At 56.9% G+C, this 26101-nt stretch overlaps 1 protein-coding gene across 2 annotated transcripts in view; it reads right to left on the bottom strand.

The window, feature by feature from the left end:
• Positions 1-18984: 18984 nt before the first annotated feature.
• Positions 18985-26101, bottom strand: part of MAD1L1 (mitotic arrest deficient 1 like 1) — a 319426-nt gene continuing 312309 nt past the window's right edge. For both annotated transcript variants that reach the window (XM_030849542.3, XM_060285821.1), the window contains one exon: positions 18985-19278. In XM_030849542.3, coding sequence (XP_030705402.1) covers positions 19120-19278 — 159 coding nt within the window. In that variant the 3' untranslated portion in view covers positions 18985-19119. The remainder of the gene's footprint in view (positions 19279-26101) is intronic.

Below are 26101 nucleotides of genomic sequence, written 5' to 3' on the forward strand. Positions count from 1 at the left end.
GAAAGTGTATTCTCCAATTATTGCATGAAGAGTTCTATCAAAATCTTGTAGGTCAAATTTGTTACTTTTGTTGTTCCAACCTTCTAAATCCTGACTTTTACCTGCTTGTCCTGTTCGTTACTGAGAGGCATATTAAAATCTCCCAACAACGTGCTGGTGGGTTTGTCAATGACCTCTTGTAGTTCTGTAACTTGTCTTCTTTCTAAAATACAAGTCAGGCTAATAGGTATATTCAAGTTCAGAACTACTGTGTTCTTCTAAAACCGAGTCCCCTGAAACTGAGTTCCTCTGCTGAGTTTATGATTAACCTCTCCATCCAAAACTACTCCCTTTCTTGTTGTGTACCTGTTCCCCTCAGGCCTGAGGAGTATCAGAAAAAAAGGGGCGATTGAAACCAAGTAGGACCCTATACAGCCTTCCCGGGAGAGACCCCCAACCACGTCCTCCGCCTGCCTCTTGTTTGTAGAAAAGCTTTCCTCTCCCAGGCCTCCCTGAGTCTCAGCCCGACAGGTAATGATTAGGAAACATGAAGATGTAAAAACAAAGACTAGCTGCTGGGCCGGGAAACCGGCCACAGTCTAGACTATAAACCAGTGACACAGGGTCACTGAGCTCCCAGTTCCCTGAAGGGTACAGATAAAGGGCTGACCTGCGTCCCTAAGGTGCTTCTATTTCATTTTTTATATAAAGTTATTTATTTATTTACGGCTGCGTTGGGTCTTCGCTGCGGTGCGGGGTCTTCTCATTGCGGTGGCTTCTCGTGTTGCGGAGCACGGGCTCTAGGGGCACGCAGGCTCAGTAGTTGTGGTTCTCGGGCTCTAGAACGCAGGCTCAGTAGCTGTGGCTCGTGGGCTTAGTTGCCCCGCGTCGCATGGGATCTTCCCCGGCCAGGGCGCGAGCCCGTGTCCCCTGCACTGGCAGGCGGGCTTCTAACCGCTGCACCCCCAGGAAGACCCCCTAGGTTGTTTTTACAGAAAGCAGACCCCACCACGTGAAAACTGCCGACCACAAGCATGGAGACCCCGGACCACTTGAAACCAGAAGATGGGCGACTCTCGAAGCTTCACCTGGACGCCAAGCCTGCGGAGAATCCTGCGCGGAGAATCCTGCGCGAGCCGCTCACGTGCCCTGAGGCCCCTCCCCCACCCAGCAGCTGGGAGATGCTCTCGGACGCCGCCCACCGTCGTCCCGGGCTGCTGGCCTCCCAAATAAAGCAACCAGCGTGTGTCTTTTCCACCAACGTGTGTCTCTCGAGCTTCGGCCTCTCAAGCAGCCAGGAGCCGAGCTCGGGTTCGGTACTCGCCTCGTCCAGTTACACTTCTGTCCCATGGAACCTCTGTCGCTATGCAGTGACTCTCTATCCCTGGTAATGCTTTCCGCATTTTTATTAGAATCTTCATTTCCTTCCTTTTACTTTCAACCCACCTTTGCAGTAAAGTTTTAGGTGTATCTCTTATTTATTTTTATTGAAGTATAGTTGATTTACAATGTTGTTGATTCCTGCTGTACAACAAAGTTTTTCAGTTATACATATATATGCATGTTTTCATATTCTTTTCCATGATGGTCTGTCACAGGATACTGAATATAGTTCCCCGTGCTCTACAGTAGGACCTTGTTGTTGGTCCATTCTCTACACGATAGTGCACATCTGCTAATCCCAAACTCCCAGTCTGTCCCTCCCCCACCCCCGCTTAGGTGTGTCTCTTTTAAACAGTCTATAACTAGATTGTGTGTGTGTGTGTCTAGTCCAAAAGGTCTTCTAATTGGAAGATTACATTTATCATGAATATTCTGATTGATTTGTTCCATTTTATTTCATTTCATGCTTTCTTTTTGTCACTCTTTTCTGTAGTTTTTTCTTTTCTTTTCATTCTTTGAATTAAGAGGTTTCCCTGTCTCTCCTTTTCTAAAAAACTACTGGTTTGCCTATTAATATGTATTCTTTCGGTGGTTATTCTCGAAAATGCACGCCTAATTTAACAAAACAGAAAATTAATCCACATTTTTACCCTTCTCCAGAAGCTATCTGAGAACCCGACTGCTTTGACTGGAATCACTGCCCCACCAGCTCACGTGCTGTCTATCTGTCAGGTCGTTTTGGTTTTTTAACCCTACGGAGCAGACACTGTCACTATGGCTGGTTTAGCTGTGCCTCCACATCTATAACTTAGATGTATCTGTATTTGTCTATAGAGGCATCTATAGATCCTCAATTTTCTTAACGTTCCTCCTGCACCTCATACCTACCTCCTCTTGGAACCATTCTTCTTCCTCAATTTTGAAAGATAATTTTGTTGGATACACAGTTACACACCGTTTCTGCAACAGTTATTTTCCCTGTAAACTTGGAAGCTGGTTTCCTTTTCCTTTTCGCTGTTCCTCCTTTATTTTCTGTTAGGAAGTCAGGCTGCAGTCTGTTCACTGGAGTGTGTAGGTGCCTTCTTTTAAGGTCTGTCTTGGTGTTTCCTGCAGCTTCACTGCAATGGACCTAGGACTGGATTTCTCCTTGCCCTGCACTGGGTTCACTTGTGCTTCCCTGCTCTGGAATTGGTATCTTCTATCAGTTCTGGGAAGTTCTCAGCCATCTCTTCCCCATCCTCCCCCGTGTTTCTTTTAGCAGCAACGGTTAGACTGAGCTGCTCACTTGACCGTCCGCGTCTCCTGAGCTGTTTGTTCACTCCTTTCTCTGTGTGACATCCCTGGGGCTTCCCCGACTCACCTTCCAGCGCCCTGATTCTCCCCCAAGCTGTGTTCCCCTACGTTCAGCCCTTCCGCTGCTCTGCATTCAGTGTGTTGCTCTTTGGGCCTACTTTTAGTTCATCATTTTCTAATTCTCTGTTCAGCTGTGTTGACCTGTTTAATCTTTCCAATGACTAAAATTTTTTCATGATTATATTTGTTCTATTTTATAGTTTTCTTAATTTTTATATTCTTTATTATGTCTTCATGTTCCTATTTTGTGTCTTTAAACATACTAAACATGTCTCTTTTATCTCCTGCTTTTGCTGAGTCTCTGCGGACCTAGTTCTGTTTGTTATTTGGGGTGATCTCTTTCTTGTATGTTTTGTGACTTTACAGAACCATATTATCATATTTGTATTTTATATAAATATATAAATACATATATGTTTGACCTTGACCATGGAAATTCTAGGAGGCCTGGCTTGGGGTGTGTTCCTGTTTGCTTCCGGCAGGTGCCTGGGGCACTACAGGTGCACTTCAAATGGTAATCGTTACCTTGCCATTTGGGGAACATGCAGAGTATAGCATTCATGTTCCAAACCCACAGCGTGGCTGGCCAGTGCCACAGATTCCCGGGGGATTTAAAAACCACCCCAGCATTCCCAGGACCAAGGCTGAGATGATTTCCTCCCTGGCTGAGGCTCGTGGAGGGTGTAGCCCTTGCTGGGTGCTGGCCTTAGGCTGGGGTCTCTGATCCACTCCCCTCTGTGTCCTGGGCATGGTGCCCTGTCCCTCTGGGCACAGAATACCTGTATCAGAGCCATGTTCGGCCCCAGGGAACCTGCAGCCTCTCAGACACAGGCTCCTGGGTTGTCTGCAGGCTTCCAGAATTCCCCTCCTTATTTGCAGGTTTGCCCTGGCTTCTTACTGTACTTTGCGGGGAGTGATCTCAGGATCTCAACCAGAATCTCCTGGGGAGCCTGTTAAAGGAGAGCCTTGGGCGCCGCCTCCAGAGCCCCTGACTCAGAGCATCTGCGGCGGGGGGAGGCGGGGGGTGGGGTGGGGTGGGCGGAGGGAACCTGCATTCCCGACATGCTGCTGCTGCTGCATGGACCACACCTGGAGGGCATCTACCTTCTGATGCCTCCAAACACCTGAAGGACACAGCACGTACTTTTCAGGAACGGTGCAGTCACTCATCAGTGGTTTTCAATCAGGCTAATGTGCCTGCCTTAAAGGACACCATCACAGTGATTTACTATCACAGTGATTTGCCAACTTCGGCGCGATCAGCACCACCTGGCTGCCTTATTAAACACACACTACACCTGCCTTCAGGTGTCGATACGGCTTCCAAGAATCAGCTTGAGGGTTTACACGTGTCACTAATAATCCGTTTTTTAAAAATATAAATTTTTCTTCATTTATTCCTTCTTCCTGTTTTCCCTTTAGCTGTGTTTTCATGTCTTCCTAAATTCTTGGCTTTTGTTATTTTTTTGTTCACTAATGGAAACATTTAATCTTGAAGTTTTTTTTCCTCAAAGTCTTAGCTGAATCCCATAATCAAACATATAACATTCCCTTCATCATTGTACAATTTAAGTGCAGTATTTTTATTTCCTCTTTGACTCAAGACTTACTTAAGAGAATATTTCAAAAGTCTAATTATAAAATGCTTATTAATTAGAAGTTATATCACACTGCAGTTTGAGAATATAGTCCAAATATAAATATTGATATTTTTTGTTGTGTTTCAATAGATTGTCAATCTTTCTAAATGTTACATAGGACTCAAGAGGTATATTCTCGGGACTTCCCTGGTGGCCCAGTGGTTAGGAATCCGCCTGCCAATGCAGGGGACATGGGTTTGAGCCCTGGTCGGGAAAGACCCCACATGCCACGGAGCAGCTAAGCCCGGGCGCCACAGCTACCGAGCCTGCGCTCTAGAGCCCGTGCTCCGCAACAAGAGAAGCCACCGCAAAGAGAAGCCCGCGCCCTGCGATGAAGAGTGGCCCCTGCTCGCCACAACTAGAGAAAGCCCCCGTGCAGCAACGAAGATCCAATGCAGCCAAAAATAAATACATAAATAAATGTATAAAAGAAAAAAAGAGGCATATTCTCTGCCTGAATAAAAGTGATAGAACTTCTTTGCCTGCTCAGTAAATCATAGTCATCACAGCGCTCAGGTTTTCTCTTTTCTTTCTGCCCTTGAGTGTCCTGAGTCCCCAGCTTTCTGCCTCGAGAGAGGGTCCAGCCCGTGATGATGCAGGCCGGGTGGCTGAGGCTGCCGGGTGGTCGGTGGGGAAAGTCGGACGCAGAAGGGCGCCAGGCTGCTCCCGGTTCCCCTGAGCCTGCGCGGCCTCCCCCCACTCCCTGCTGCACGTCCCTGACTTCCCCACACCCTCCCCGTGCAGAGGCCGCGCGTCCCAGGCCTGCCTAGCTTCAACCCTGCTTTCCCAGGGGCGTGGACCAGCTCTTGTCCAGAAAACCAGCAAACTTCTCTGCCACCCAGTGGAGAACCCCACCTTCTCAGGGAGGTCTGACCACCCGGCCCCGCCCCCCAAGTCTGTCCTGCTCTCCTGAGCCCTAGGGGCCCCTAGAGTTCTCTTTCCATTCTTATAGTCTCCCCTGCACTGGCCGATAAGGCTTTCCTTCCTTTACATTGAACTCCCCCTGCTTAAATCACAGTGTGGTTTCTGTCTGATTGGATCCACATCAAAACTTGGAAAATAAGAGCAAATTAACCCCAAAGCAAAGCAGCAGGAAGGAAATATTAAAAAAAAAAAAAAGCCAAAATAAGTGAAAGTGAAAAGCGAAAACCAGCAGAGAAAAATCAATGAAACCCAAACCTGGTTCTTTGAAAAGGTCAATAAAATCGACGAATCTTTAGCCAAAGGAGGACGAGGAAGAGGAGAAATAGTGAGTTGCCAAAATCACAGACGAGAAAAGGGACATCGCTGCGGCCCCTAGAGACCCGGGACATCGCTCCGGCCCCTAGAGACCCGGGACATCGCTCCGGCCCCTAGAGACCCGGGACATCGCTCCGGCCCCTAGAGACTCGGGACATACAGACCCGGGACATCGCTCCGGCCCCTAGAGACCCGGGACATCGCTGCGGCCCCTACAGACCCGGGACATCGCTCCAGCCCCTAGAGACTGGGGACATCGCTGCGGCCCCTACAGACTCGGGACATCCTCCGGCCCCTACGGACTCCTGAGGGAACATTAGCACAACTTTGTCCTCATAAATCCTGGAACCTAGAAGACCCCACTCCTTGAAAGATACAAACCACCAAAGATCATTCAAGGGAAAAATAAACTGGAGAGTCCCGTATCTATTAAAGAAATGAAATTCATACTTAAAAACAGCGCAGAAATAAAAGTCCAAGCCTAGATGGCTTCCCTGGTGAATTCCACCAAATATTCAAGGGAGAAATAACCCAGGTCTACACACTTTCAGAAACAGAAGGAGGAGGAATCACTTCACACCCATTTTACGAGGCCGTCATTACTCTGATAAGAAAACCAGACAAAGACGCTCCAAGAAAACTTCAGGATATGCCTCATTAACGTAGACCCGAAACTCCTCTTTAAAGAAACTGGCAAATTGAACGCAGCAAGGTCTAACAGGGATAGTATATCATGACCAGGTGGGGTCTATCCCAGGAATCAAAGGTCGGTGCAACACTTTAAAAAATCAAGGCAGCTTACTGTATCAACAGAGGAGAGGAGAGAAGCCATGCGGTTACCTCGGTGGACACAGAAAAAGCATAGGCTAAAACGCCACAGCTTTTCATAACAAAAACTCTGAAAATTATGAGTAGCACAGTGTACTACTTCTTAAGTCAGACAGGGTAACTTCCAGGTAACATCGTATCAATGGTAAACCGTTGCCCCCTTTGTAAACAAAGTAAGATCACCCACAACCAGCATTTCTACATGACACGGTGGAGTAGATCCTGGCTAATGCAATGAGGCAAGGGATAGAAAAAAATGATAAAAGTCAGATTTGATGACGTCAACTGTCACGTGATTGCGAGCAGAGCAAATCCAAAATACTCTACCAACTATTAGAATTAATAACAAATTTAACAAAATTCACTAGATACCTTATTTCCAGGCTTAGTAGAAAGCTAGTCATTCAGAGAGTGTGGGATTAGTGATCAATGGAACAGAACGTGGAGCCTAGAAACAGACCAGCACATACACAGCCCCTGACTTACGACACAGGAACAACTATCATTCAGAAGGAAAGGATGCACTTTTCAGTCAAGGTTCTAGAGTAACTGGACGTTCATGAGAAGCATGAGCCTTGCCCTCACACAATACATGAAACTAATTGGAGGTGGCTCGTATATCTAAACATAAAACTTCAGCCATAAAGTTTCTAGAACACAGAATATCCTCATACCCTTGGGCCAGACAAAGCTGTCTTAAACGCGTAAGGCACTAGCCATTAAAAAGTGATAAATGAGATAATTAAAACTGCAAACTTCTGTTCGTCAGGAGACATCATTAAGAAAATAAACAGGCAAGCCCACAACCCGGGAGACGTTATTGGTAACGCATATGTCTGACAAAGAATTTATACCCAGAATATCCCACAAACAAGTAAGGAAAAGGAAAGCAACCCGATTCAAAAACAAGCAGAAAGATGACTCTCGATTTCTGGTCCTGCCTGGAAGGAGCTCGGAGTCGTCCCTCCGTCCTACGACAGGTAAAAGGCTGAACAACCTGAAACCGACACCTCTTCTTAGACCCGTCCCAGCGGGGGGAGGCCACAGGACAGACGCTGACCCCGAGCTGGAGACGGGCGGTCCACCCACACAGAGATTCAACGACTTACCGGAGAGAAAGCTCCAGGACGCCAGCACCGGGCAGGGAGGCCTGTGCCGTAACTGACGGTGCCGGGGACGCACGTGGACCCTTCTGTGCGGTGCCGGGGACGCACGTGGACCCTTCTGTGCGGTGGTGACTCCAGGGGACCCCGTCCAGGCTCCCCACGCTTGTGTGAGCGTTACCTCCACGAGCCCCGCCAGCTTCTCGGAGCGAATGTCTGCTAAGAGCCCCTCCTGCTTCCTGCAGGGGGAGGGAAGGGGGCCATCCGGTCCTTAACAAGGCTCTAGCGCAGGGGAAACTAGTTAACCTGAGGCTGACCCGCGTGGTGCCAACAGAGCCAGCTGACGCAGGGGAGAAACGGGCAAAAGATTTAAAGAGACACAAAGGAATAAAAGAGCACAACGCGCGAAGGGCCAACACACACCCGAGAGGCGACGGCCGCATCGCTTACCAGGAAAACACACACGGGAACCGCGGTCAGACAGCGCTCGGCAGGGTGGAAGCGTGAAAGGAGGTGGGACGCCCAGTGTCGGCGGCACGTGGAACAACCAGAGCCCGTGCCGTCCACGGGGGCGCTGGGAGCTCGACCAAAGCCGAGTCTGGGAGCCCTCGACCTGGGGGTGTCAAGTGTACCTCCACAAAGCCGGGCGGAACCAGAGAGCGGCTGCCTCTCGGGGGACGAGCTGAAGGCTGACCTGGAAGGGGAACGAGGGAAATTTCTGGAACGATGCCGATGTGCTGTGTGCTGCTGGGGGTTTGGGTTTCACACGTGTGTGCATTTGTCACTACAGGGTGTTGTTTCATGGGTAAATTGGACTTCAAAAGAAAGAAACTGTAAACAGAGTGAACTCTAGTTAATCTTACAGAGGCTGCACTATCTATTGAGAAGGGTACTGATGTCTGTAATTTACTCTGAAATGCGTTAAGAAATAAGGATGGATGGAACGATAGATGCATAGAGATGTACTAGACCAAATGTAGTAAAATATTAATGGCGGAATCGAGGCGGTGCTCCGCTAAATGATTTTCCATAATAAAAAGCTGGGGAAAAACCACTGGCAGCAGTGGGGTCCGATCTGTCACGAGTCAGACACGGAAGAACACCTACTGTCTGATTTCGTTTCTCTCAAGTTCAGGAACAGGTAAACCTGCTCCAGGTGTGAAGGTCACCTTCGGGTGGCAGGGGGCAGGTCGTACTGGAAGGGAGCACGTGATGGTTTCTGATGTCCCGGGAACGTTGCGTGTTGGGTGCCAGAAAACGAGAAAATTCACTGAGCTGTGCCTTACGATTTGTGCATCTTTATTCATATTTGCTATGCTTCAATAAACACGTACATTACAGAAACTCTTAGGGAAACAGGGACACACTGGAACTTCCTTACCCTGAAGAAAGGTTCCACCTATAATCCACCTACAACCTATGACCGGGAGACATGAGAAGTATTCTCTTTTAGAAAATAGCAAAGATCATTGCAAGAATGCAGAAGCCCCCTCACGGCCCTTCCAGGCCCTGTCCTCGCAGTGTAAGCAGTTCAGTAATTAAGATAGTTTGGCGTTAATCCTGGGATAGACTCAGTGACCAAGGAAAAGAGTGAAAGCCCAGAAGCAGACCTACTGGTTCACGGAACCTGATTTATGACAGCGCAGGCTGGGGAAGACCGCTCGGGAGAGAGGAGACCATTTAACAAATACTACTCAGACAATTAGTTATTCATGTGGAAAAAGTGAAATTGGATTTCTGTCTCACACCATAAATAAAAATCACTTGTGGAAGACAACGTGGGGGTTATCTTTATGACCTCACCGTGGGGGGAAGGCTGCTTAGTAAACAAGACACACGTGCTGGGCGCCAAAGATTGAAAACTGTGTTGACACTGAGAACTTTGTTTATCAAAGAATAACACAGAGAGGGTGTGAGAGCAAGTCACGAAGTGGGAGACGATTCCACACATAAACCAGCAAAGGGATAGCAGCAGAGTGTAAACATCAGGAAGAAAAGGACCCACGACCCACAGCAAAATGGTTACAAGATGCAAACAAGCGTCTCACACACACACACGTGCAGAGATGCTCACTCCTTTGGTAACCGGAGGAAATGCACGTGGAGACCCCAGAGTCGCTGCACCGCACCCACGGATTGGCTGGGCCCGAGCGAGCATCGCTGGGGACGCGGGTTTCCTGCTGGTGGAAACGCCAACGGCTCCAGGCACTTTGGAAAATAATTAGGCTTCGTCCTGTAACGCTGAGAGTTTCCAGACGCCACGGTCCTGCAGCTCCACTTCTCGTTAAATTCTAAAGAAACGTTTGCTCCTGAGCCCAAGGAGACCCGCCGTGATGTTCACAGCACGTTGCTTTTCGAGGCAAAACGCTGGGAACGACGCAGACGTCTGTATGACGGGGGAGTGGAAAAATACATTTTTGGAGTGTATTTATGCGATGGAATTTTACCCAGACAACGCAGATGAACTTAGAAACACTGCGCTGAGTGGGGAAGAGTTGCATTGATTACAGAGGAAGCACGAAAGCAAGCAACACTAAACCACACGTCGCAGCGTGACGTGTGTGACGGCTGAGGACACAGTGAGCGGATTCATGAGCTCGGAACTCGGGATGCAGGGGAGCAGGGCCGGGGCGCTTCCCAGCAGCACTATGACGATGTGGGGGAGGGGCGGGGTCCCCGAGGCGCTCACACCCGTGACCTTCTCCCTGGACTGTGTCACGTGCTACGTGGCTAATTACAAACAGAAGTGGAACCTTTCCCACGCCCAAGCATCGTGAACAGCTCACGCCTGGTGCGAACGCTTTCGAGGAGTTAACGAGTAATGTTTCATTCGGCTTAACAGACTTAACAGAAACAGACGTGGTTCTAATTAAGCCGACCTGGGTGCTCACCACCGAAGCCCCTCCCCCCCGGGCGCTCAAGCTTTGCCCCACTGTTAGGTCCACTGGGACAGGCCTCTGCGAAGGACTCTACAGGTGGGCATGCTTTCTGAGCGCCCGGTACCTGTGGGTGTGTTTGCTTTGCTTTAACCCACGAAATGCACCTTCCTTGAATATCAGATCCCAGCTCAGAACCGTCCTTCCATCAAAAGCTGGGTTTGGTCCGCCACCCCCCGGCATCTCGTTTTCCCCCGCGGGGTCCACTTCCCGGCCCCGATGCTGCAGGAAGTCGTGGGCTTGGGTTCTTCCCGGGAGCCGGCCCTTTGGAAACTCCGTCTCCTTTAGTTGGGGACGTGCCCTCTCCCCCCGGGGGCACTGCCCACGCTCCGTCCTCTCCTCGGTCACACCCAGCACTGTGCGGCCCCTCACCAGCCTTAGGGCGCCGGCTGCCCGCTCTGGGTCTCTGACCTGACGCCCCACGGCCTCTGCTTTGCTCCTGCCCTTTCAGGTCCTGAAACCCCTCCCTCGTCCGCCCCTTCTCCACCCATCCTGCTCCCCTTTGAGTGGCGAGCTGCCCGTGACCTGGAGTTCTTCCCGGAACGGGAGATGTGACTCTAGAAAGGTGCCCCCGGGAGCCCCTTGCTGGGCCGAGGAGGAGAGGGTGGTGGTGGGCAAGCTCGGAGAGTCACCCATCGAGGGGCCTCCCCTCCCTCCGCCCTTGGGGTGAGAACCTTCTCTCCTCCCTGACATCTGGGCGAGGCCCTGGCAGACACGCTGTCGGGTGAACCCGGGCCCCCTCCGTCTGGCTGGGCATCTCCCGTCTCCGAGGGCTCGACGTGTGGAGCGGAATCTCACTGCCCTGCTGCGTGCGTCACCCAGCGACCCAGTCACTAATCTCGAGCACATTTCCCTAATGCTTAAACACTCGCTCACTTCATGAATGCCAACTAAAAACATCCACCAATAAAACTTCGCAGATATTTAGATATTGATTACAAACCTTAATCAAATGCTTCTAAACGTTTAATTAAAACCCACAAGCTAAATATATCAGATTTGCTTAAATTGCTTCAAACGCCTTTATAATTAGGCAAGACCTACTGCCGTGGCTGAAGGACACCCCCATACGCCGAAGTCCTCATCCCCCGTCCCACCTCATGACTGTCTTTGGGGACGTGGCCTTTAGGGGTGGTTAAGGTGAAACAGGTCACCAGGGTGGCGCCTGGTCCAACAGGACGGTGGCCTCGTGAGAAGGGGAAGGGACACCAGAGCTCTCTCTGCCGGATGAGGACCCAGGAGCTGGGCAGCCCTCGCTGGGAACCACGCCTGCTGGCACCAGATCCGAGAGAAAGAAATGTTTGTCGTTTGCGTCTCTCCGTCTGCGGTATTTTGTTTTAGCAGCTAAGACAGCACACATTATCGTAAGGACTTAAAAGGGGGGGATTTGGGCTTCCCTGGTGGCGCAGTGGTTGAGAGTCCGCCTGCCGATGCAGGGGACGCGGGTTCATGCTCTGGTCCGGGAAGATCCCACATGCCGTGGAGTGGCTGGGCCCGTGAGCCATGGCCGCTGAGCCTGCGCGTCCGGAGGCTGTGCTCCGCAACGGGAGAGGCCACAGCAGTGAGAGGCCCGCGTACCACAAAAAAAAAAAAGGGGGTGGGGTGGGGATTTGGGAGCCGGGGGAGACGTGGTGGTGAAGCACACGATCGTCCGCCTTTGTCCACATGTGCAGAACTGGGCTGAAAGGTGACACGCGCCCCGATGAGAAAGGAAGAAAAACCTTATAGCTTGCTTACATGGAAGCTGGTGCCGAGGCAATTCCATGGCTCTGCACGTGGTCCTTCCTCATCTGTTACTCTCAGCGCATCCCGAGTCCTTCCCGCGGTCGCTGTGGACAAGAGAGAGGGACGCACCCTCCGACAGCCTCCCCGCAGGCCTGGATTCTCTCAGGCGCACTCCTCCCGCGGGCAGCCGCGTCCTCCTGGTCCAGGACCCATCGCGCTGCAATCACCCGCGTGGACCTGTGAGACCCACGGGGAAGGGAGTCACCCAGTGACTAACGGCTCCCCCGCCGAGGGGTCGCTGACAACACCCCCTGCTGCTCGCGGGGCCGGGCTCCTGCTTGTCTCTGGCACCCGCCGGTCCTGTGCGGGAGACGTGAGGTCACAGAGAGACTGGGGTCCTTGGCGGAAACAGAACTACCACAAAACGGCACATGAGGATGCTGGCCCCGGTGAGGAGGCAGTCGTGCACACGCACTGACACACGCAACACACCGCACACACACGTACACACACGCTCTTGGGGGCGAGCCCAGAAGACAGGCGTCCGGCATGTGCAGCGATCATCTCTGGGTGATGGGTAGTAAGTGACTTTTCATTTTCTTCCTGAGACTTCCCCACATTTTCCAGACACTTTACAATGACGGCATGAACGTTACAAGAAAAAGAAAATCCCCAGACGTGTCTTTTTCTAAGTAAGAACCACCACGCTGGCCCCGGCATGGCTGCCGCAGGAGCTGCTGGGAGCCCAGGCCTGGCTCAGCTGCTCCACGGACCCTGGGGTCTCAGGGGCACGTGGCCAGCAGGAAGCGCTCAGGAGCCGCGTGTCGCTGGCCACCCGTCCGGGCTGGGTTTGGCCGCTCTGGCCGTCTGGGCCATCCCAGCCTCGGGCCAGCTCAGAAGGGGTTAAGATGCTCCACCAATGCAAATTAGATTTAATTAATCCTTTTCATCAGTTGCAAATATACCTTCTGAACCCTATTAAAAACATGAATATGCAAATGCAGACCTTTTAAAATTCTCATTTTCAAGGACTAGGTGTTGGGATTTGATTAAGTGAATTCCGTTAACAGCCTGTAAACCTGGTGCAAAATTTAATTTCCATTTTAAGTTTGAAAAAAAGAGAAAAAAGCGGCATGAAGGCTGTTGCTAATTGAGCTAATTATAGTGTCACATTACAGAGGCCACACGCAGAGCCCACAGGCTCAGGCGGAGGGGCCCTGGGCAGGGCCTGGGGGTGGCTCCCAGGGGCCCACAGCCAGCCCTGCCGTCAGGCCGTTTCCCAGATGCGGAGACTGAGGCTCAGGTAGGGGAGGAGACGTCCCCAGGAGCCCCTCGCAGGTCGTTGCATGTGGGCTGCCTGGGCAGCCTGGGCCCCCCGACTCACTGGGGAGGTGGGGGCACCGGGCAGGGAGCCCAGGAGGGAGCCCGGGCCCATGTGTCCCCTCCGTCCGCACTTCCCGGCTCTGCCAGCACCTCCACGCACTCCCGGGTGACCTGCTGGGACAGACACTTCTCTGTCAGTCAAGCAGGGAGACAGTCTGGCGGCACATTTAACACGCACGATGGCTTGCCAGCAATACTCAAGCAACCGCGAGCCGCCACCGCCAGGTGCCCGGGACCCTCGGCCCCCGTCCGTGGTGCTGGCGCTCGAGGGCTGTCCAGTCCCGTACGGTGGCCTGTGCGCACTCGCCACTGAGCGCCTGAAATGTGGCTGGTCTAGACCCAGATGGGCGGCAGGTGCACAACAAGATGCTGGGCTTTCAAGACTCAGCGCTGAGAGATGGTAAATGAATGTCTCGCTAATTTATATATATGTAATTTAGAGAACTCATTTTTAAAAATGAAGATATAATTGACGTATTAGTTTCAGGTATACAGCACGATGATTCAATATTTGTATATATTGCAAAACTATTTTTTATATGGATTACATGTAGAAATAAAGTGCTGGATGTATTAGGTTAGATATATTCATTAAAGTTAATTTCACCTGCTTCTTAAATGTGGCTGCCAAAATAGTTCAAATTACATATGCGACTTGCATGCTACTTCTGTCATCAGGGCAGTTCTACGGAAGACGCTAAAGCTGATGGAAAATGTGTATTTTATGTATACTATATGTAACTCCGATATACTATAAGCAAAATAGGCATAAAGAAATGCCAGGTGGAAGGATAAGCAGGCCAGGTGTGCGTCAGCTTGGCCCCCCCCTCCCCCCTCCCCCCGGCCCCCATAACAAGCAACCACAGGTGGGGCGGCTTAAACAACAGACAGTGACTTTCTCGGGGTCCGGAGGCTGGAATCCGAGGTCCAGGCTCCTCCCGAGGCCTCCCTCCTGGGCATGCAGACGGCAGTCTCCTCCCTGCGTCCTCACACGGTCGGCCCCCCTGTGTCTGTGTCCCAGTCTCCTCCTCTTACAAGGACACCAGTCCTATGGGATTAGGGACCAGCCTAACGGCCTCATTTTAACGTAATCACCTCTGAGGCACAGGAATTCAGCACATGAATCTGGGGACACAGCTCTGCCCACCAGGGAGGACGAGGCGGCGGGGTTCTGGGGAGAAGGTCCCCGTGGTGGGTAGACAAGGGCTGGTGTGTCTGAGGCTCGCCATGGAGTCCAGTTCCCAGAAATATTAACCGACTGGAAATCACCCCAAACCTTCCGCTCACTCTGGAAAATCTGGGGCCACGAGGAGGGCGGGGACAGAACCACGGGAGAAAGGTCTGCAGGCAAGACTTGCTAATCTGAACCTGGAAATGAGTTTTTGTTTTGGATTTGTTTTTGAAGTAATGACCAAAATGGTTCGGGAGTATGGAAGTTCTGAGAGATGCTGTCAATTTTACTTTAAACTGAGAATCTGGTGTTTCTGTAGGTTATTGTTTTCAATAAAACTTAAGTGTTTTGGAAATAACAAAACCCCAATGAAATACATCAGTAGATGCTTTTATGGAAAATTTCCAAGACAACTGTTAAGTGAGGAAAAAACCCAAGCTGCAGAACAAGCTAGTTATTTTCAAACCACACAGGAGCCCAGTGAGCCCAAACCCTGCGCTGTCTGCCCGTGTGTCAGGTGCCCGTGTGTCAGGTGCCCATGGCCATCACAGGACGAGCTGGGGCAGGGCCAAGGGGGCTTTTCCTTCACTTGACATTTCTGCTGCTGAGGGTTTTTCCTTTTACACTGAAAGTGCATCAAAATTGTGCAGTTGAAGAAACAGAGACGAATGAGAAGAAAATGGAAACCACGAGACAGGCACCAGAACGCACGCCATCGTTGCCCCCTGTGCTGTATGACTGTGGGCGAGGCCCTGCCCCTCTCTTGGCCGAGGCAGGAATTTAAGCAGTTTGGTAAAGCCACCGCTCCTCACTGTGCCCACATGTATGTACACACACGCGACACAGCCATGCACGCACGCACAGCACACACCCTTTCCTGTCCTGCCCTGGACTCCACGCCCTGGACCTCCAAGTCGCCCCTCTGAGGCTGCCTGGGGACAGAGGCCCGGCCCCTTCCTTGGTCCTGGCATCCTGGCGACATTGAACCACGAGGAGAACAGGCAGGTCTGACCCAGAAGCTGGGTCGTGAGGGCTGCTGACCCCGGCCAGGAGGTCCGGGCCTGACGGACTTGCCTGCGGCCTGAGGCAGGTCCTGCCCTTTCCGAACCCCGGCCTCCTCTCGGACAAGACACAACTTGCGGGATGGGAAGGAGCTCTGTAAGCTGGGGTGTTTCAATCGGGGGGCGGGGGGGTGGGGAGCCTCGCAAACTGGAAGGGGGCTCGTGACCCGCGTGGGGTCACGTCAAGTGCAGATTCCGACCCAGTGGGGCCTGGCATTGCTAGGCGGCTCCTGGGTGACACCGCGGGTCGTGGTCCACACCTGAGTCATGAGGAGCTAAAGAAAGCCCGGAGGTTTACTCATTTCCAGAACACGAACCAGGCGCACAGGGAGGGGAGAGAGACGATGAATAGCTCACATCCTTGAGCCGGCACCTCCGGAGGCAGAGGCGGGCCGGGCCCTGGGGGAGGCGGGGGTCCCACGGGGGCCCCGGCAGGCGGCGCTGTCCTCCCTGGGAGCCTTGGGGACGCCGGAAGGAGGCTGTCACACGCCAAATCCCACTCCATCCTGGCAATTAAGGTTTATCGCCGTAGCACTAATCCCTTAAAATTAGTCATTAGCGGCTTAACAACCACGTAGCGCTGGTGCCCACTGACGAGCTGGCGGCGGTGGGGTCTCCGCCAGAACCAGAACCTTCCGGGGCCTGGCTCCCCACCCGAGTGCACCCAGAGCCCCCACAGGCGGCGGGGCGGGCAGCTGGCAACCTCAGCGGCATGTGACTGAGCGGACCTGGGAGGATGCTAGGGGGCCGCTGCGCCCCATCCCACCTAGACGCGGCCCCGGGGGTGAGGGGACGGCGCCTCCTGCCCCTCTTCCGGGAGGGAAATCCTGAAATTCGGCGCAAGCGCTGTCAGCCTGGGGCTGGGTGGGTGGTCCGGGCCGGGGGGTGGGCTTTCCACCTGGAAGCGGCCTCAGGGACCCCCCTGCCGAGGAAGGAGGTGTGAGGAGCCCAGGGCAGGGGGTGAGACCAGGTCCGGGTGCTCACGGGAGGCTGGGCCTGGGGAGGCTTGGCTGCCAGCCGCCCACCCTGTCCTCCCACAGACACGGGGCCGGGTGCTGGGCGGGGGCCCAGCGCCGCTACTGCAGGACCCGGGCAGGGATTAAGTCTCAGGAGGTGACACGAGGCTGGGGACGTGTGGACCTGAGGGACCCATGGCACGAGAGGGGCAGTGGGGAGGGCTGACCTGGCCTTGGGGCCACGCGTCACCAGCGGGAGTCAGGGCCGTGGCACGAGCGCAACCCCTCCGCCCCCAACCCTCCGGCACGCGCCTCTCCCGCTGGGGATCCTGGGGTTCAGTTCTGGCCTCGCAACCGAGACCACCACGCTCGGGGGTACCTGCCCGGCCCGCGCACCCCCTCGTGGGCCCTGTGGTGACCCCTGGGCAGAGATCACGAGCTTCTGGCCTGGCCTTCTGGCCAGGGTGACCCCACCAGCAGCCGGCCGCTCCCGCCTGCCCTGAGCGGGGACTGGCCACGTCTGCCCCGTCTGGGAGCCGCCCTCTAGCAGGTGCCGTCTGCATGCCGGGCGCACACAAGGGCCTTGCAGTGCATTCGTGTGGGCTAATGATTTTGCGTCAAGTTCTCACCTGAGCCTTTTATCACTGGCCTCTGAATTCAGCGATTTCACACGGGAGGCAGGCCGGGGCCAGGCCTGGGGTGACGGGGACACAGCCTCCGCCATACGGGGGCCCAGCCCCAGCCCCAGCCCCAGCCCTCCGCGGCGCCGGGGACGGGGGCAGAGTCGAGACAAGGGCCTGGTCCCCCACTCCCAGACTGGGGCCCAACATCATCTGTGGGACCTTTTCTTCCACAGAGCAGCAGGGAAGCGCCACTGCGGGTCTGGGGGTCCCGACAGAGGGAGGGAGACGGACGAGGCCCCTCCCCACCAGCCTCGCAGGGAGGGGCTCAGAGCCCGAGACGCGACTTCACTCTGTGCTGGTGGAATGAGGGGTGAAGGAAGGTGCCCTCTGACGTCTGCTGGAAAACCCCCAACTGGGGGGTCTTCATTAAGCGCAGGACCCCCGGGACCTCCGCCTGGCTCGGCAGAGTTCTGCGCGAGCGTCGCTGCCTTCCCCCCGATTCGTGACGACAGAGAGACATGGAGCCTCGCTCCTCCCCTGCGAGATGGCGCTGAGGGCGCCCAGAGCGTCTGAGGGGGTGAGGAGAGCAGGACGCCCCCAGCCGGACCAGAGTCCGGTTCCGAGCAGCCTGGGCCCCGGGAAGCCAGTCTGCACGCTGAGCCTCAGTCTTCTCGTCTGTGAAGGGGGAACAGCACTTTCCTCCAGGGCCGTGTTGGCCGTCAAACCAGCCGGGGGGCTCTGGGTTCCGGGCCTGTGCTGACCTTGCTGTGACCCTGGGCCTGGCTGGGCCTTGTCTGTCCGGGCACTCGTTCACAGACCGAGCTCCAGAGTGACTGTGATGGGGGTGGGGTGTGAAAGGCACGGGGTCGGGGCAGCCCCAGACGCACAGGCCACACCTCCCTGGGCTCTGGGCTCTGCAGAGGGACCCAATGCTGGCCCTCCCCACCCACCTCCCCTGACCGTGGCCCGGAGACCTGCCGTGGGGCAGCACCGTAGGTGAGGCTATGCCCGAGGCCGCTCCCACCCACCTCTGCCGGGCTCCAGGGGCACCCACCGCCGCTCCTCCAACAGGCACACAGGGCGGGGATGTCAGGACAGCAGGGGTGCCGAGCTGTGTGCGTGGAGGGAGCCCGTCAGCCCAGGGGTTCAGACGCACACACAGTGAGCCAGGTGGGGGCTGAGGGGAGCCTTTATTTCACAAGCGCCGGGAACTTTGCCGGCAGCCCAGCTTCACCCACCAGGTCCAGGCACGGCCAGGCTTGAGCACGGTGCGGTAGGGGCGCCTGGGGGAGGGGACAGGAAGCCAGTCCAGAGCACTGCCCGAGGTCCCCCACCGCTGCCTCCTACCTGCTCTCCAGGACGGAGGGTGACGAAGTGGTGGCCTGTCCCTGCAGAGTGGCCGTGAGCCCAGGGGTCGGGGAGGGGCACCCCTGAGCCGCTTAACCCTGCCGGCCAGAGCTGTGCACAGGTGGCTGGGGGGCACGCAGGAGTCCCCATCAGGCCCTGACGCTCACGGCCGTCTGGGCAGGAGGCCGGGCCCTGTGGATGGGGTAGCTGGCCTGGTGGGGCTGGGACCCCAAGGGACAGGCCTGAGCGGGCTCCCGCCGGCTGCCTCTTCCGCCTTCGGAAGTTGGGGGCACGGCCGGCGCGGGGCGGGGGGCCAGGCCTGAGCGGGCTCCCGCCGGCTGCCTCGTAAGCCTTCGGAAGTTGGGGGCACAGCCGGGGCGGGGGGCCGCAGGCTAGGCCACGGTCTGGCGGCTGAAGAGGTCAAGGGTGAGGGCGCTGAGGAAGGCGGGGATGCTGTCCTGCCGCAGCAGGTGCAGCTCGATGAGCTCCTGCACCGTCCGAGAGAACTCCGTCTCCAGCAGTTGCATCTTCGTGCCCGAGGGTCCCGCGGCCTGCAGGGTGGGCGGGAGACACAGGAGATGCCGTTAGCAGGTGGGCCCTGGGCGGGTCGCCCCACTCAATCCCCCGTCGCCCCAGGCTCCAGACGCGGACGGGCCATCTGCCCAAGTCCAGGCACATCCCCCCAGGCGAGGCTGTTTCTCGGGCCTCCTGGGTGGTGGGTCTCACCCACGCTTCTGGAACCTAGAAGCCAGGATGGGGGTGTGCACGCCAGCTCACCAGCTCCTCCGGGTCTGTCCACCCTCAGACCCGAGCCCTTGTGAGGACGCTCCGTGCCGGGCGTGAGGGCCCTGTGACAGCCCCGAGGCTGCAGGCGCTCCGAGGCGGGTCTCACGCTGCCCCGTGTGCCAGGGCGACGGCCGAGGGGCCGCTGTGTCAGGGCCTCTCACCCACTGCCCTCGGGCGCTGCTGCACGGCAGGGCTCTCTGTCATGGCGGCGGGGCTGCCTCTGGAGTCCGCTAATACGAGTTCAAGTCCAGCCCCTTCTGGCTGTGAGGCCTCGGGCATGGAACGGAGGGGCTCCCAGCTGAGGGAACCGCTGGGGCTAGCCCACTGGGTGGGGCTGGCTGAAGGGCGGCAGCTGGGGGCCAGGCAGTCCTGGAGAACCCGAGAGAAGCCAATTCCTTTCACTACCTCTTTACGTACACGCGCCACCTGTGATTGGGGAGGTGCCACGAAGGAAGGCGGGCCTGCCCCCAGTGATTCGGAAGACCAGCCTTTAAACACCGTGTGTGCCACACGGGGGGACCCCCAAGCTAGCTGGTCAAGCCCTCACGTGCAAGTGGGGAGACCGAGGCCCAGATGGCTCAGGGCTGGCCTGGGTCACAAGGCAGGTGTGAGCAGGGCCGAGCCCAGGGCAGGTGCTCCCGGGGGTGCAGGGCAGCTGGGGGGTGGACAGAGGCCCGAAGGTGCCCAAACACTTGGGCAGGGCTCACGGGGAAGCCCCCTCCCTTCCTCGGGCAGGCCTGCGGCAGCTCTCAGACCCTAGATGGTGCCCCGACGTGGGCCTCACCTGCCAGCAAGCCCATCCCAGGTGAGTTAGGACCCCCGGGGTCTGCCTGCTGGGGGCGCAGGCCTGGGGAGAGGCCGTCGTACACCAGACAGAAGCCTGTGGCCTGCGACCCTGTCCAGCAAGGCAGTGGTGCTGACGGGGCAGCTCAGGGCAGTCAGGAGGCGAGCAGGGTGGCAGCCACCGTGGGCCAGCCCCCCACTTGCGGAACGACCACCTGCCCGCCCTGCCCATCCGGCCCAGTCAGCTCCACCCCTGATGAAGGCCACCGCTCCACTTCGGGAATCCCAGGCTGGAAGGGACACACCCGGTGACACGCACACGCCCCATGGGAGAGCCCCCTCCTTCCCAGGCAGCCGACTAGTAAAGGCTTCTTCCCGCCGACCCCCAAACTCGCCTGCCAGCCGGAACCCTGGCTCCGCCTTGGCGGGCACCCGCTGCACCAAGATTCCTGTTAACGGCCACCAGGAAGTGGAGCAGCGCCACCTGCGGCCCACCCATGCGGCAGCCCAGGCTCGGGGGAAGGTGGACACGCTCCTCCCGGCCCACGGACACCCTGAGAAACGGCCCCCGCCAAGACACGCGTCTGAGAAACGACTCGTGTGCAGGGCCCACCGGCAGCTGACAACTCAGCAGGAGGAAGACAAATGACCCGGTTAATAAGCGGGCGAGCAACCCGAATGGGCCTTTTCCCCAAGGATACAGACGATTTCCCCAAGGATACAGACAATTTCCCCAAGGATACAGACGAACGGTGCCACCACCTCCTGTCTTCAGGGAAGCGCAAGTGGAGCCCACGGTGAGACCCGCCTCAGGCCGTGAGGACAGCGGTAACCCAGGCGACACGGTGCTGCGAAGGACGCGGGGAAGTAGGAAGCGGGCACGGCGGGCGCTGCGCAGTCTGGCGGCTCCTCACGAGTGAGCCACGTGACCCGGCAATTCCACTCCTGGGTACGTGCCCAGGAGAAGTGAACACACATCCACACAGGAACTGGCACAGGAACGTTCACGGCAGCAACATTCAACGTAAGTCAAAACGCAGAAACAGCCACCGACAGGCGAGCAGGTAAGTGCAGTGCAGCCACGGGAGGAGCGATGCCCTGTGCACACGACACCACGGACGACCCTCGAGAGCACACGCCAGGCCAGACCCCGTCGGCGTGACTCCACTCGCCCTGGCGAGCGCCACAGCAGGCAAAGCCGCCCAGACGGGGGCTGGGATGGGGGTCGGGGAGGGAGAAGGGGAGCGACTGCCGGTGGGCACGGGCCTTCTCTGTGGCGGATGAAGACCCTCCAGCGTCAGGTGGGGATCACACCTCAGCAGGGCCGTCTGCAACGAAAGGCCCCCTTCTGCCCAGCAGCCCGAGGGTGACCCCCCGGCGGGCCCAGCAGGCAGGAGGAGGCCTGACAAGGGGCAGGCCTGGATGTGCCACGGAGGGGGGCCCTCCGGGACCCCAGGGAAGGAGCTGGCTCCAGCCCTGCAACAGCCTGCCCCTGCCCTCCGACCCACGACCCTTCCGAGCGGCCCTGGAGCTCCCGGTGCTGCGGCCATCCTGGCTGTGTGCCGTCTCACTCGGCCCCGGCCCCCCCGCGGGCGGCCGGCCCTGCGCCGTTGCCCGTTAACACGTTTAGCCTTGTCATAGTGGTTCAACACAGACCATTTTCAAACAAAAATAAGAGAAACCACTCTGACCTTTACCAAGAAAATCCTTTAATTTCTGCCTTCTGCTCTTGATTCTGAGTATTTTTCCCTAAATGTCAGAGGGGCCGGTTGTCAGCTGTCGGCTCAGCACAGGCTGGGTGGCGGGTTAGCGGGTGGAGGGAGTCTGGGGCCCGAAAGGGCAGCCGAGTCTCCTGGCTGTGCAGTGGTTAGGGGCAACCCCGGCCCGTCCTCCTCCGCCCAACCTGGCCCTCCCTCACCCCCTGCTCCCCCGAGAGGCGGCCTTCCACTCCGACTTAAACTGGGGGTCCCCTGGGCGCCTCCGCAGGCCCCTGCAGGCTCTGCATGTGGGTCAGACGCGCCTCGCGGTGTCTGCACCGGGGCTGCCACTCCCGACGAGCTGGCCTGGCTCAACCCTGACCAACAGGGAGCTGTCTGGGACGCCCTGTCTGCCCGCGGGCATCGCCCGGTGCTCACCCCGCTGCCGGGCAGTTCTGGGCACCCGGCCGCCCTCAAGACCCAGAAGCAGGGCTCAGTGCTTCTCTCTCATCTCGACCCACGTCCAGGCAACCCCCCACGGCTCCCGGCTGCTCCCCTGACGTGCCCGGGGCCGGGTCCCGGTTCTGCGGACCTGCCGTGTTCCCAGGACGTGCCCATCAGCCTGCGTTCAACGCTACCTGGTCCCCAGGTACCTTGTACGGCACTCTAATTAGGAGCTGTTCACTTAAAACCAGAGCGCAGTTTTTAAAAAAGCAAACTGCCCAGTAAGATGTGCTGACCGTGCTGGACGGGAGGGGTCAGGCGCGTAATAAAAGTGCCCGGCTTGAGGGACACGTGCGACCAGGTCAGCCCAGGCCAGGGCGTGGCCGGGCCTCAGGCCCAGCCCGCTGCCTGCCCTCCGAGGTGACCGGACGCAGCAGACACTGACTGCTCTCTGCCTGGGGAGGGTGAGGATCCTGCCTGGATTAGCCACGAGGAAATCAAAGCACCCCCGTCTTCAGAACAGAGTCAGGGCTTCTCAAGCCGGGAATCTAACACGTCCCAAGTGCTTTCGCGCGCTCACGGGCTGATCTGGGGAGGGCAGCTTGCCCCGGCCGGCCAGCGTCCTCTTGAAATTTCTGCGCTCGAGAACGCCCTGGAGCCGGCGCTGGGGGTGCCCCTCGGGCGCCCGCCGTCCCCCGCGCAGCACAGCCGCCCTCCGGGGCATCGGAACAGGAGCGCGGCTTGGGGAGCTCACGGGGCTGAGATGAAAGGTGGTTCGTTACGGTTTTCTGAATTCTCCGGGGTTTCACTATGACTGCACATGCTTGTAATCAGTAAAAACAGTATCTAAATTATACCCACAAGGCCTGACAGCTTTGAGAATGGGCAAATACACACGGCGTCCCTGCTACAGGCACGTGCCGACGTGTGGCTTCACCAGCTCCCAGGCCGGCGCCCGAGCGGGGCCCGCGGTGGGGACACACGGTGTCTGGGACCGGGGCTCGTGGGACGCCCTGCCACGGTGCCGTCACCACCCGTCGGCCTCCAGGGCTGGGGTGAGCTTCGCGGGGATTGGGGGTGGACACCTGGCTGGCTTCCTCCCCAGATCCTCCCTGCCCGTGGGAGGGCACCTCCGGGGGTGCCCCCGCCCGCCCCCCATGTCCTGGGCTGCAGGTGACACCCAGCGTGGTGGCCGGCGGCCTGTAGACGCTGCGGAAGTCTCTGCGCCGCCTGCCCGCCTGTGTTTCTCGGAGAGATGCGCGCACAGCCCCCCGGCTCCCTGAGAGTCCGGCCCCGTGGAGCCCTTCTCGCCGGCCACGAGGACGAGCTCTCCCGGCCCACTCGGGCTGCTCTCTCCCCGCCTGGTGCCTCGGGGCCCCTGTCCCAGCCGCTGTGGGCCCGCTGCCGCCGCATCCCTGTCACCCCCAAAGCCTGGTCAGCCTCCCACTCCAAGAGCAGATGTCTCCGTACCCCCGCGAGGCCGGCCAGGCGTGGCTCCCAGACCAGGGGCGACTGGGGGCGGCCGCTGCGCTCTGGGTCCCCGGAGCCCAGGGCAGGCGGCCCTGGGAGGCCCAGGCAGACGCTGATGCGTGCGAACAAGCAAGGGACACGGTGGCAAGTGGGTCAGGACAACTTGGCCAGAAGCTGAGAGCGCTGTCCCGGCACGAAGTTCCAGGGAACGGAAGCTGGCAAAAAAGCATGTCCAGCGAAATAGCTCACCCAATTATCCCGCTTAATTGTACTGAAAAAGCATCTAAATACCGCATGTTCTAATTATACCAGTGCTACTGGAGTTCACCATCCCCAGCTAGGGGTGACCTTTCCCAAGAGTGATTGTGGGGGGCAAGGCTGGGCACCCCAACAGTTGCAGATCCGTCTCAAACCCACAATTATTATTATTATTCTTCTTCTATTTATACAGCCCTCCATCTTCCTAGAGGCTCCGTTTTAGATCCACGCGCAGCTGTTCCTGCAGCCTCACGACGGGGGAGGGCACACACGGGGCATTGAGGCCCCGAGCGGTCACTTCCAGGAACGCTGCCCCTCACAGGTGGGCGCCCGAGGCCTCCTTCCAGGAGGTTCCTGGGGGCAGAGGCCCGTGGACAGGGGAGGTGCGAGTGGGGGTGGGCACCACAGAGCCAACCGCCTCCTTCCCACGTTCTCGGGGGCAGGGGCCAGAGAGGACCCAAAGGCCCGGCTCCCCCGACCCTGGGACCGCCGCCCCCCTGGGCCCCCGCCTCCTCCGTCAAGTGGGCTGGGCCACGTGTCCCCTCCAGCCCTCATCCAGGAAGCCTGCCCCTCCTCGCTCCCCATCGAGACAAGTCACACAGCCTCGGAGTAATTTTGTGGAGCCCACGGGGGCCGCGGAATCATGTGAAGAGCGATGTGGCTGCAGGACTGGCAGCGACGGAGTCAGAAGCTGGGCTCACCGCCGGCTGCTCTCCTGTCTGCTGTGTGACTGGCCACATCACTTCACCTCTCTGAGCCGGACTTTTCTCAATTTAAGGGGGACGCGTGCCTGTGTTCCCACCCCAGAGGGCTGCTGGCGGGCCCAGATGATAACACCTGTCAAAACACTCGGCAGGCACCTGCCTGAAACAACCGGAAAAATGAGACACAAACACGCAACAGTGCTTTCAAGTCCTGGGACACGTGGGGATGAGGGGCACGGTCCCGGGAGACGGGAAGCAGGCCCTGTGACGGCCCCGTTCACCCCTCAAGAGACTTTCTGGGCACAGTGAGGGAGAGGCCCAGGCAGAGCCGGTGGACTCTCTGAGCTGAGAGTCTGGGGAGACCCAGCTGGCCAGAGGGTGCAGGACAGAGTGCCTGACAGCAGAGCCACGCCTGGAGGAAGCACTGAGCAGAGGATGCCCAAGCACTCAGCAGCGTACTGGTCAGCACACAAGGAAGAAACCACCTGAGACCACGGGGATCAGAGCAAACACCACCCCCGCAGGAGGAGCTCACACGGCTGGAGCAGCGCCCGCCCTCAGCAGCCACCCCAGAGAACCCCCCCGTCACAGGGCACAGGAGGGTCTCCCCTCCACACGAGCACAGTCACCCTCAACTACATCCTGCTCTGGTCCTGCTCACAATTTTTTTTTTTTTTGCCACACCTGGCGGCATGTGGGATCTTAGTTCCCCAATCGGGGATCAGAGTTGCGCCCCCTGCAGTGGAAGCGCAGTCTTAACCACGGGACCGCCGGGGAAGTCCCTGGCTCACAACTCTTAAACTGAGACTGAAAGAATCTGCTTCCAAGTAAGTAACACCCCTGAACAAAGTCTGGGAGCTGTCACAGGAAGACAAAAACACCCAGCCCCCAACGGGAAGAAATTCACCGCGCCTGGCACCCATCAACGATGATGAGCGTGCAAACGCCAGGGGAATACGATTCCCAGGGAAGAGAAAAAGCAATCGACTGAAATGGATCCAGACCTGATACTGATGCTAGAACCAGCAGATGACGTTAACTCAGCTGTTACAACTTTATTCCAGGTGTTCAGAAAGTTGAAGATGTAAAAGATACAGAAAAAACTAAACTGAACTTCTAAAGGTGAAGACGACAGTGTATGAGATGAAAAGTGTCCTGGGTGGGATTAATGGCAGATCGGAGGTTGGGGAAAAAAGTTTAGTGAACCTGAAAACAGAAACAGAAACCGTTCA

The sequence above is a fragment of the Globicephala melas genome, chromosome 15 (genome assembly GCF_963455315.2).
Source record: "Globicephala melas chromosome 15, mGloMel1.2, whole genome shotgun sequence".
Taxonomy (NCBI): domain Eukaryota; kingdom Metazoa; phylum Chordata; class Mammalia; order Artiodactyla; family Delphinidae; genus Globicephala; species Globicephala melas.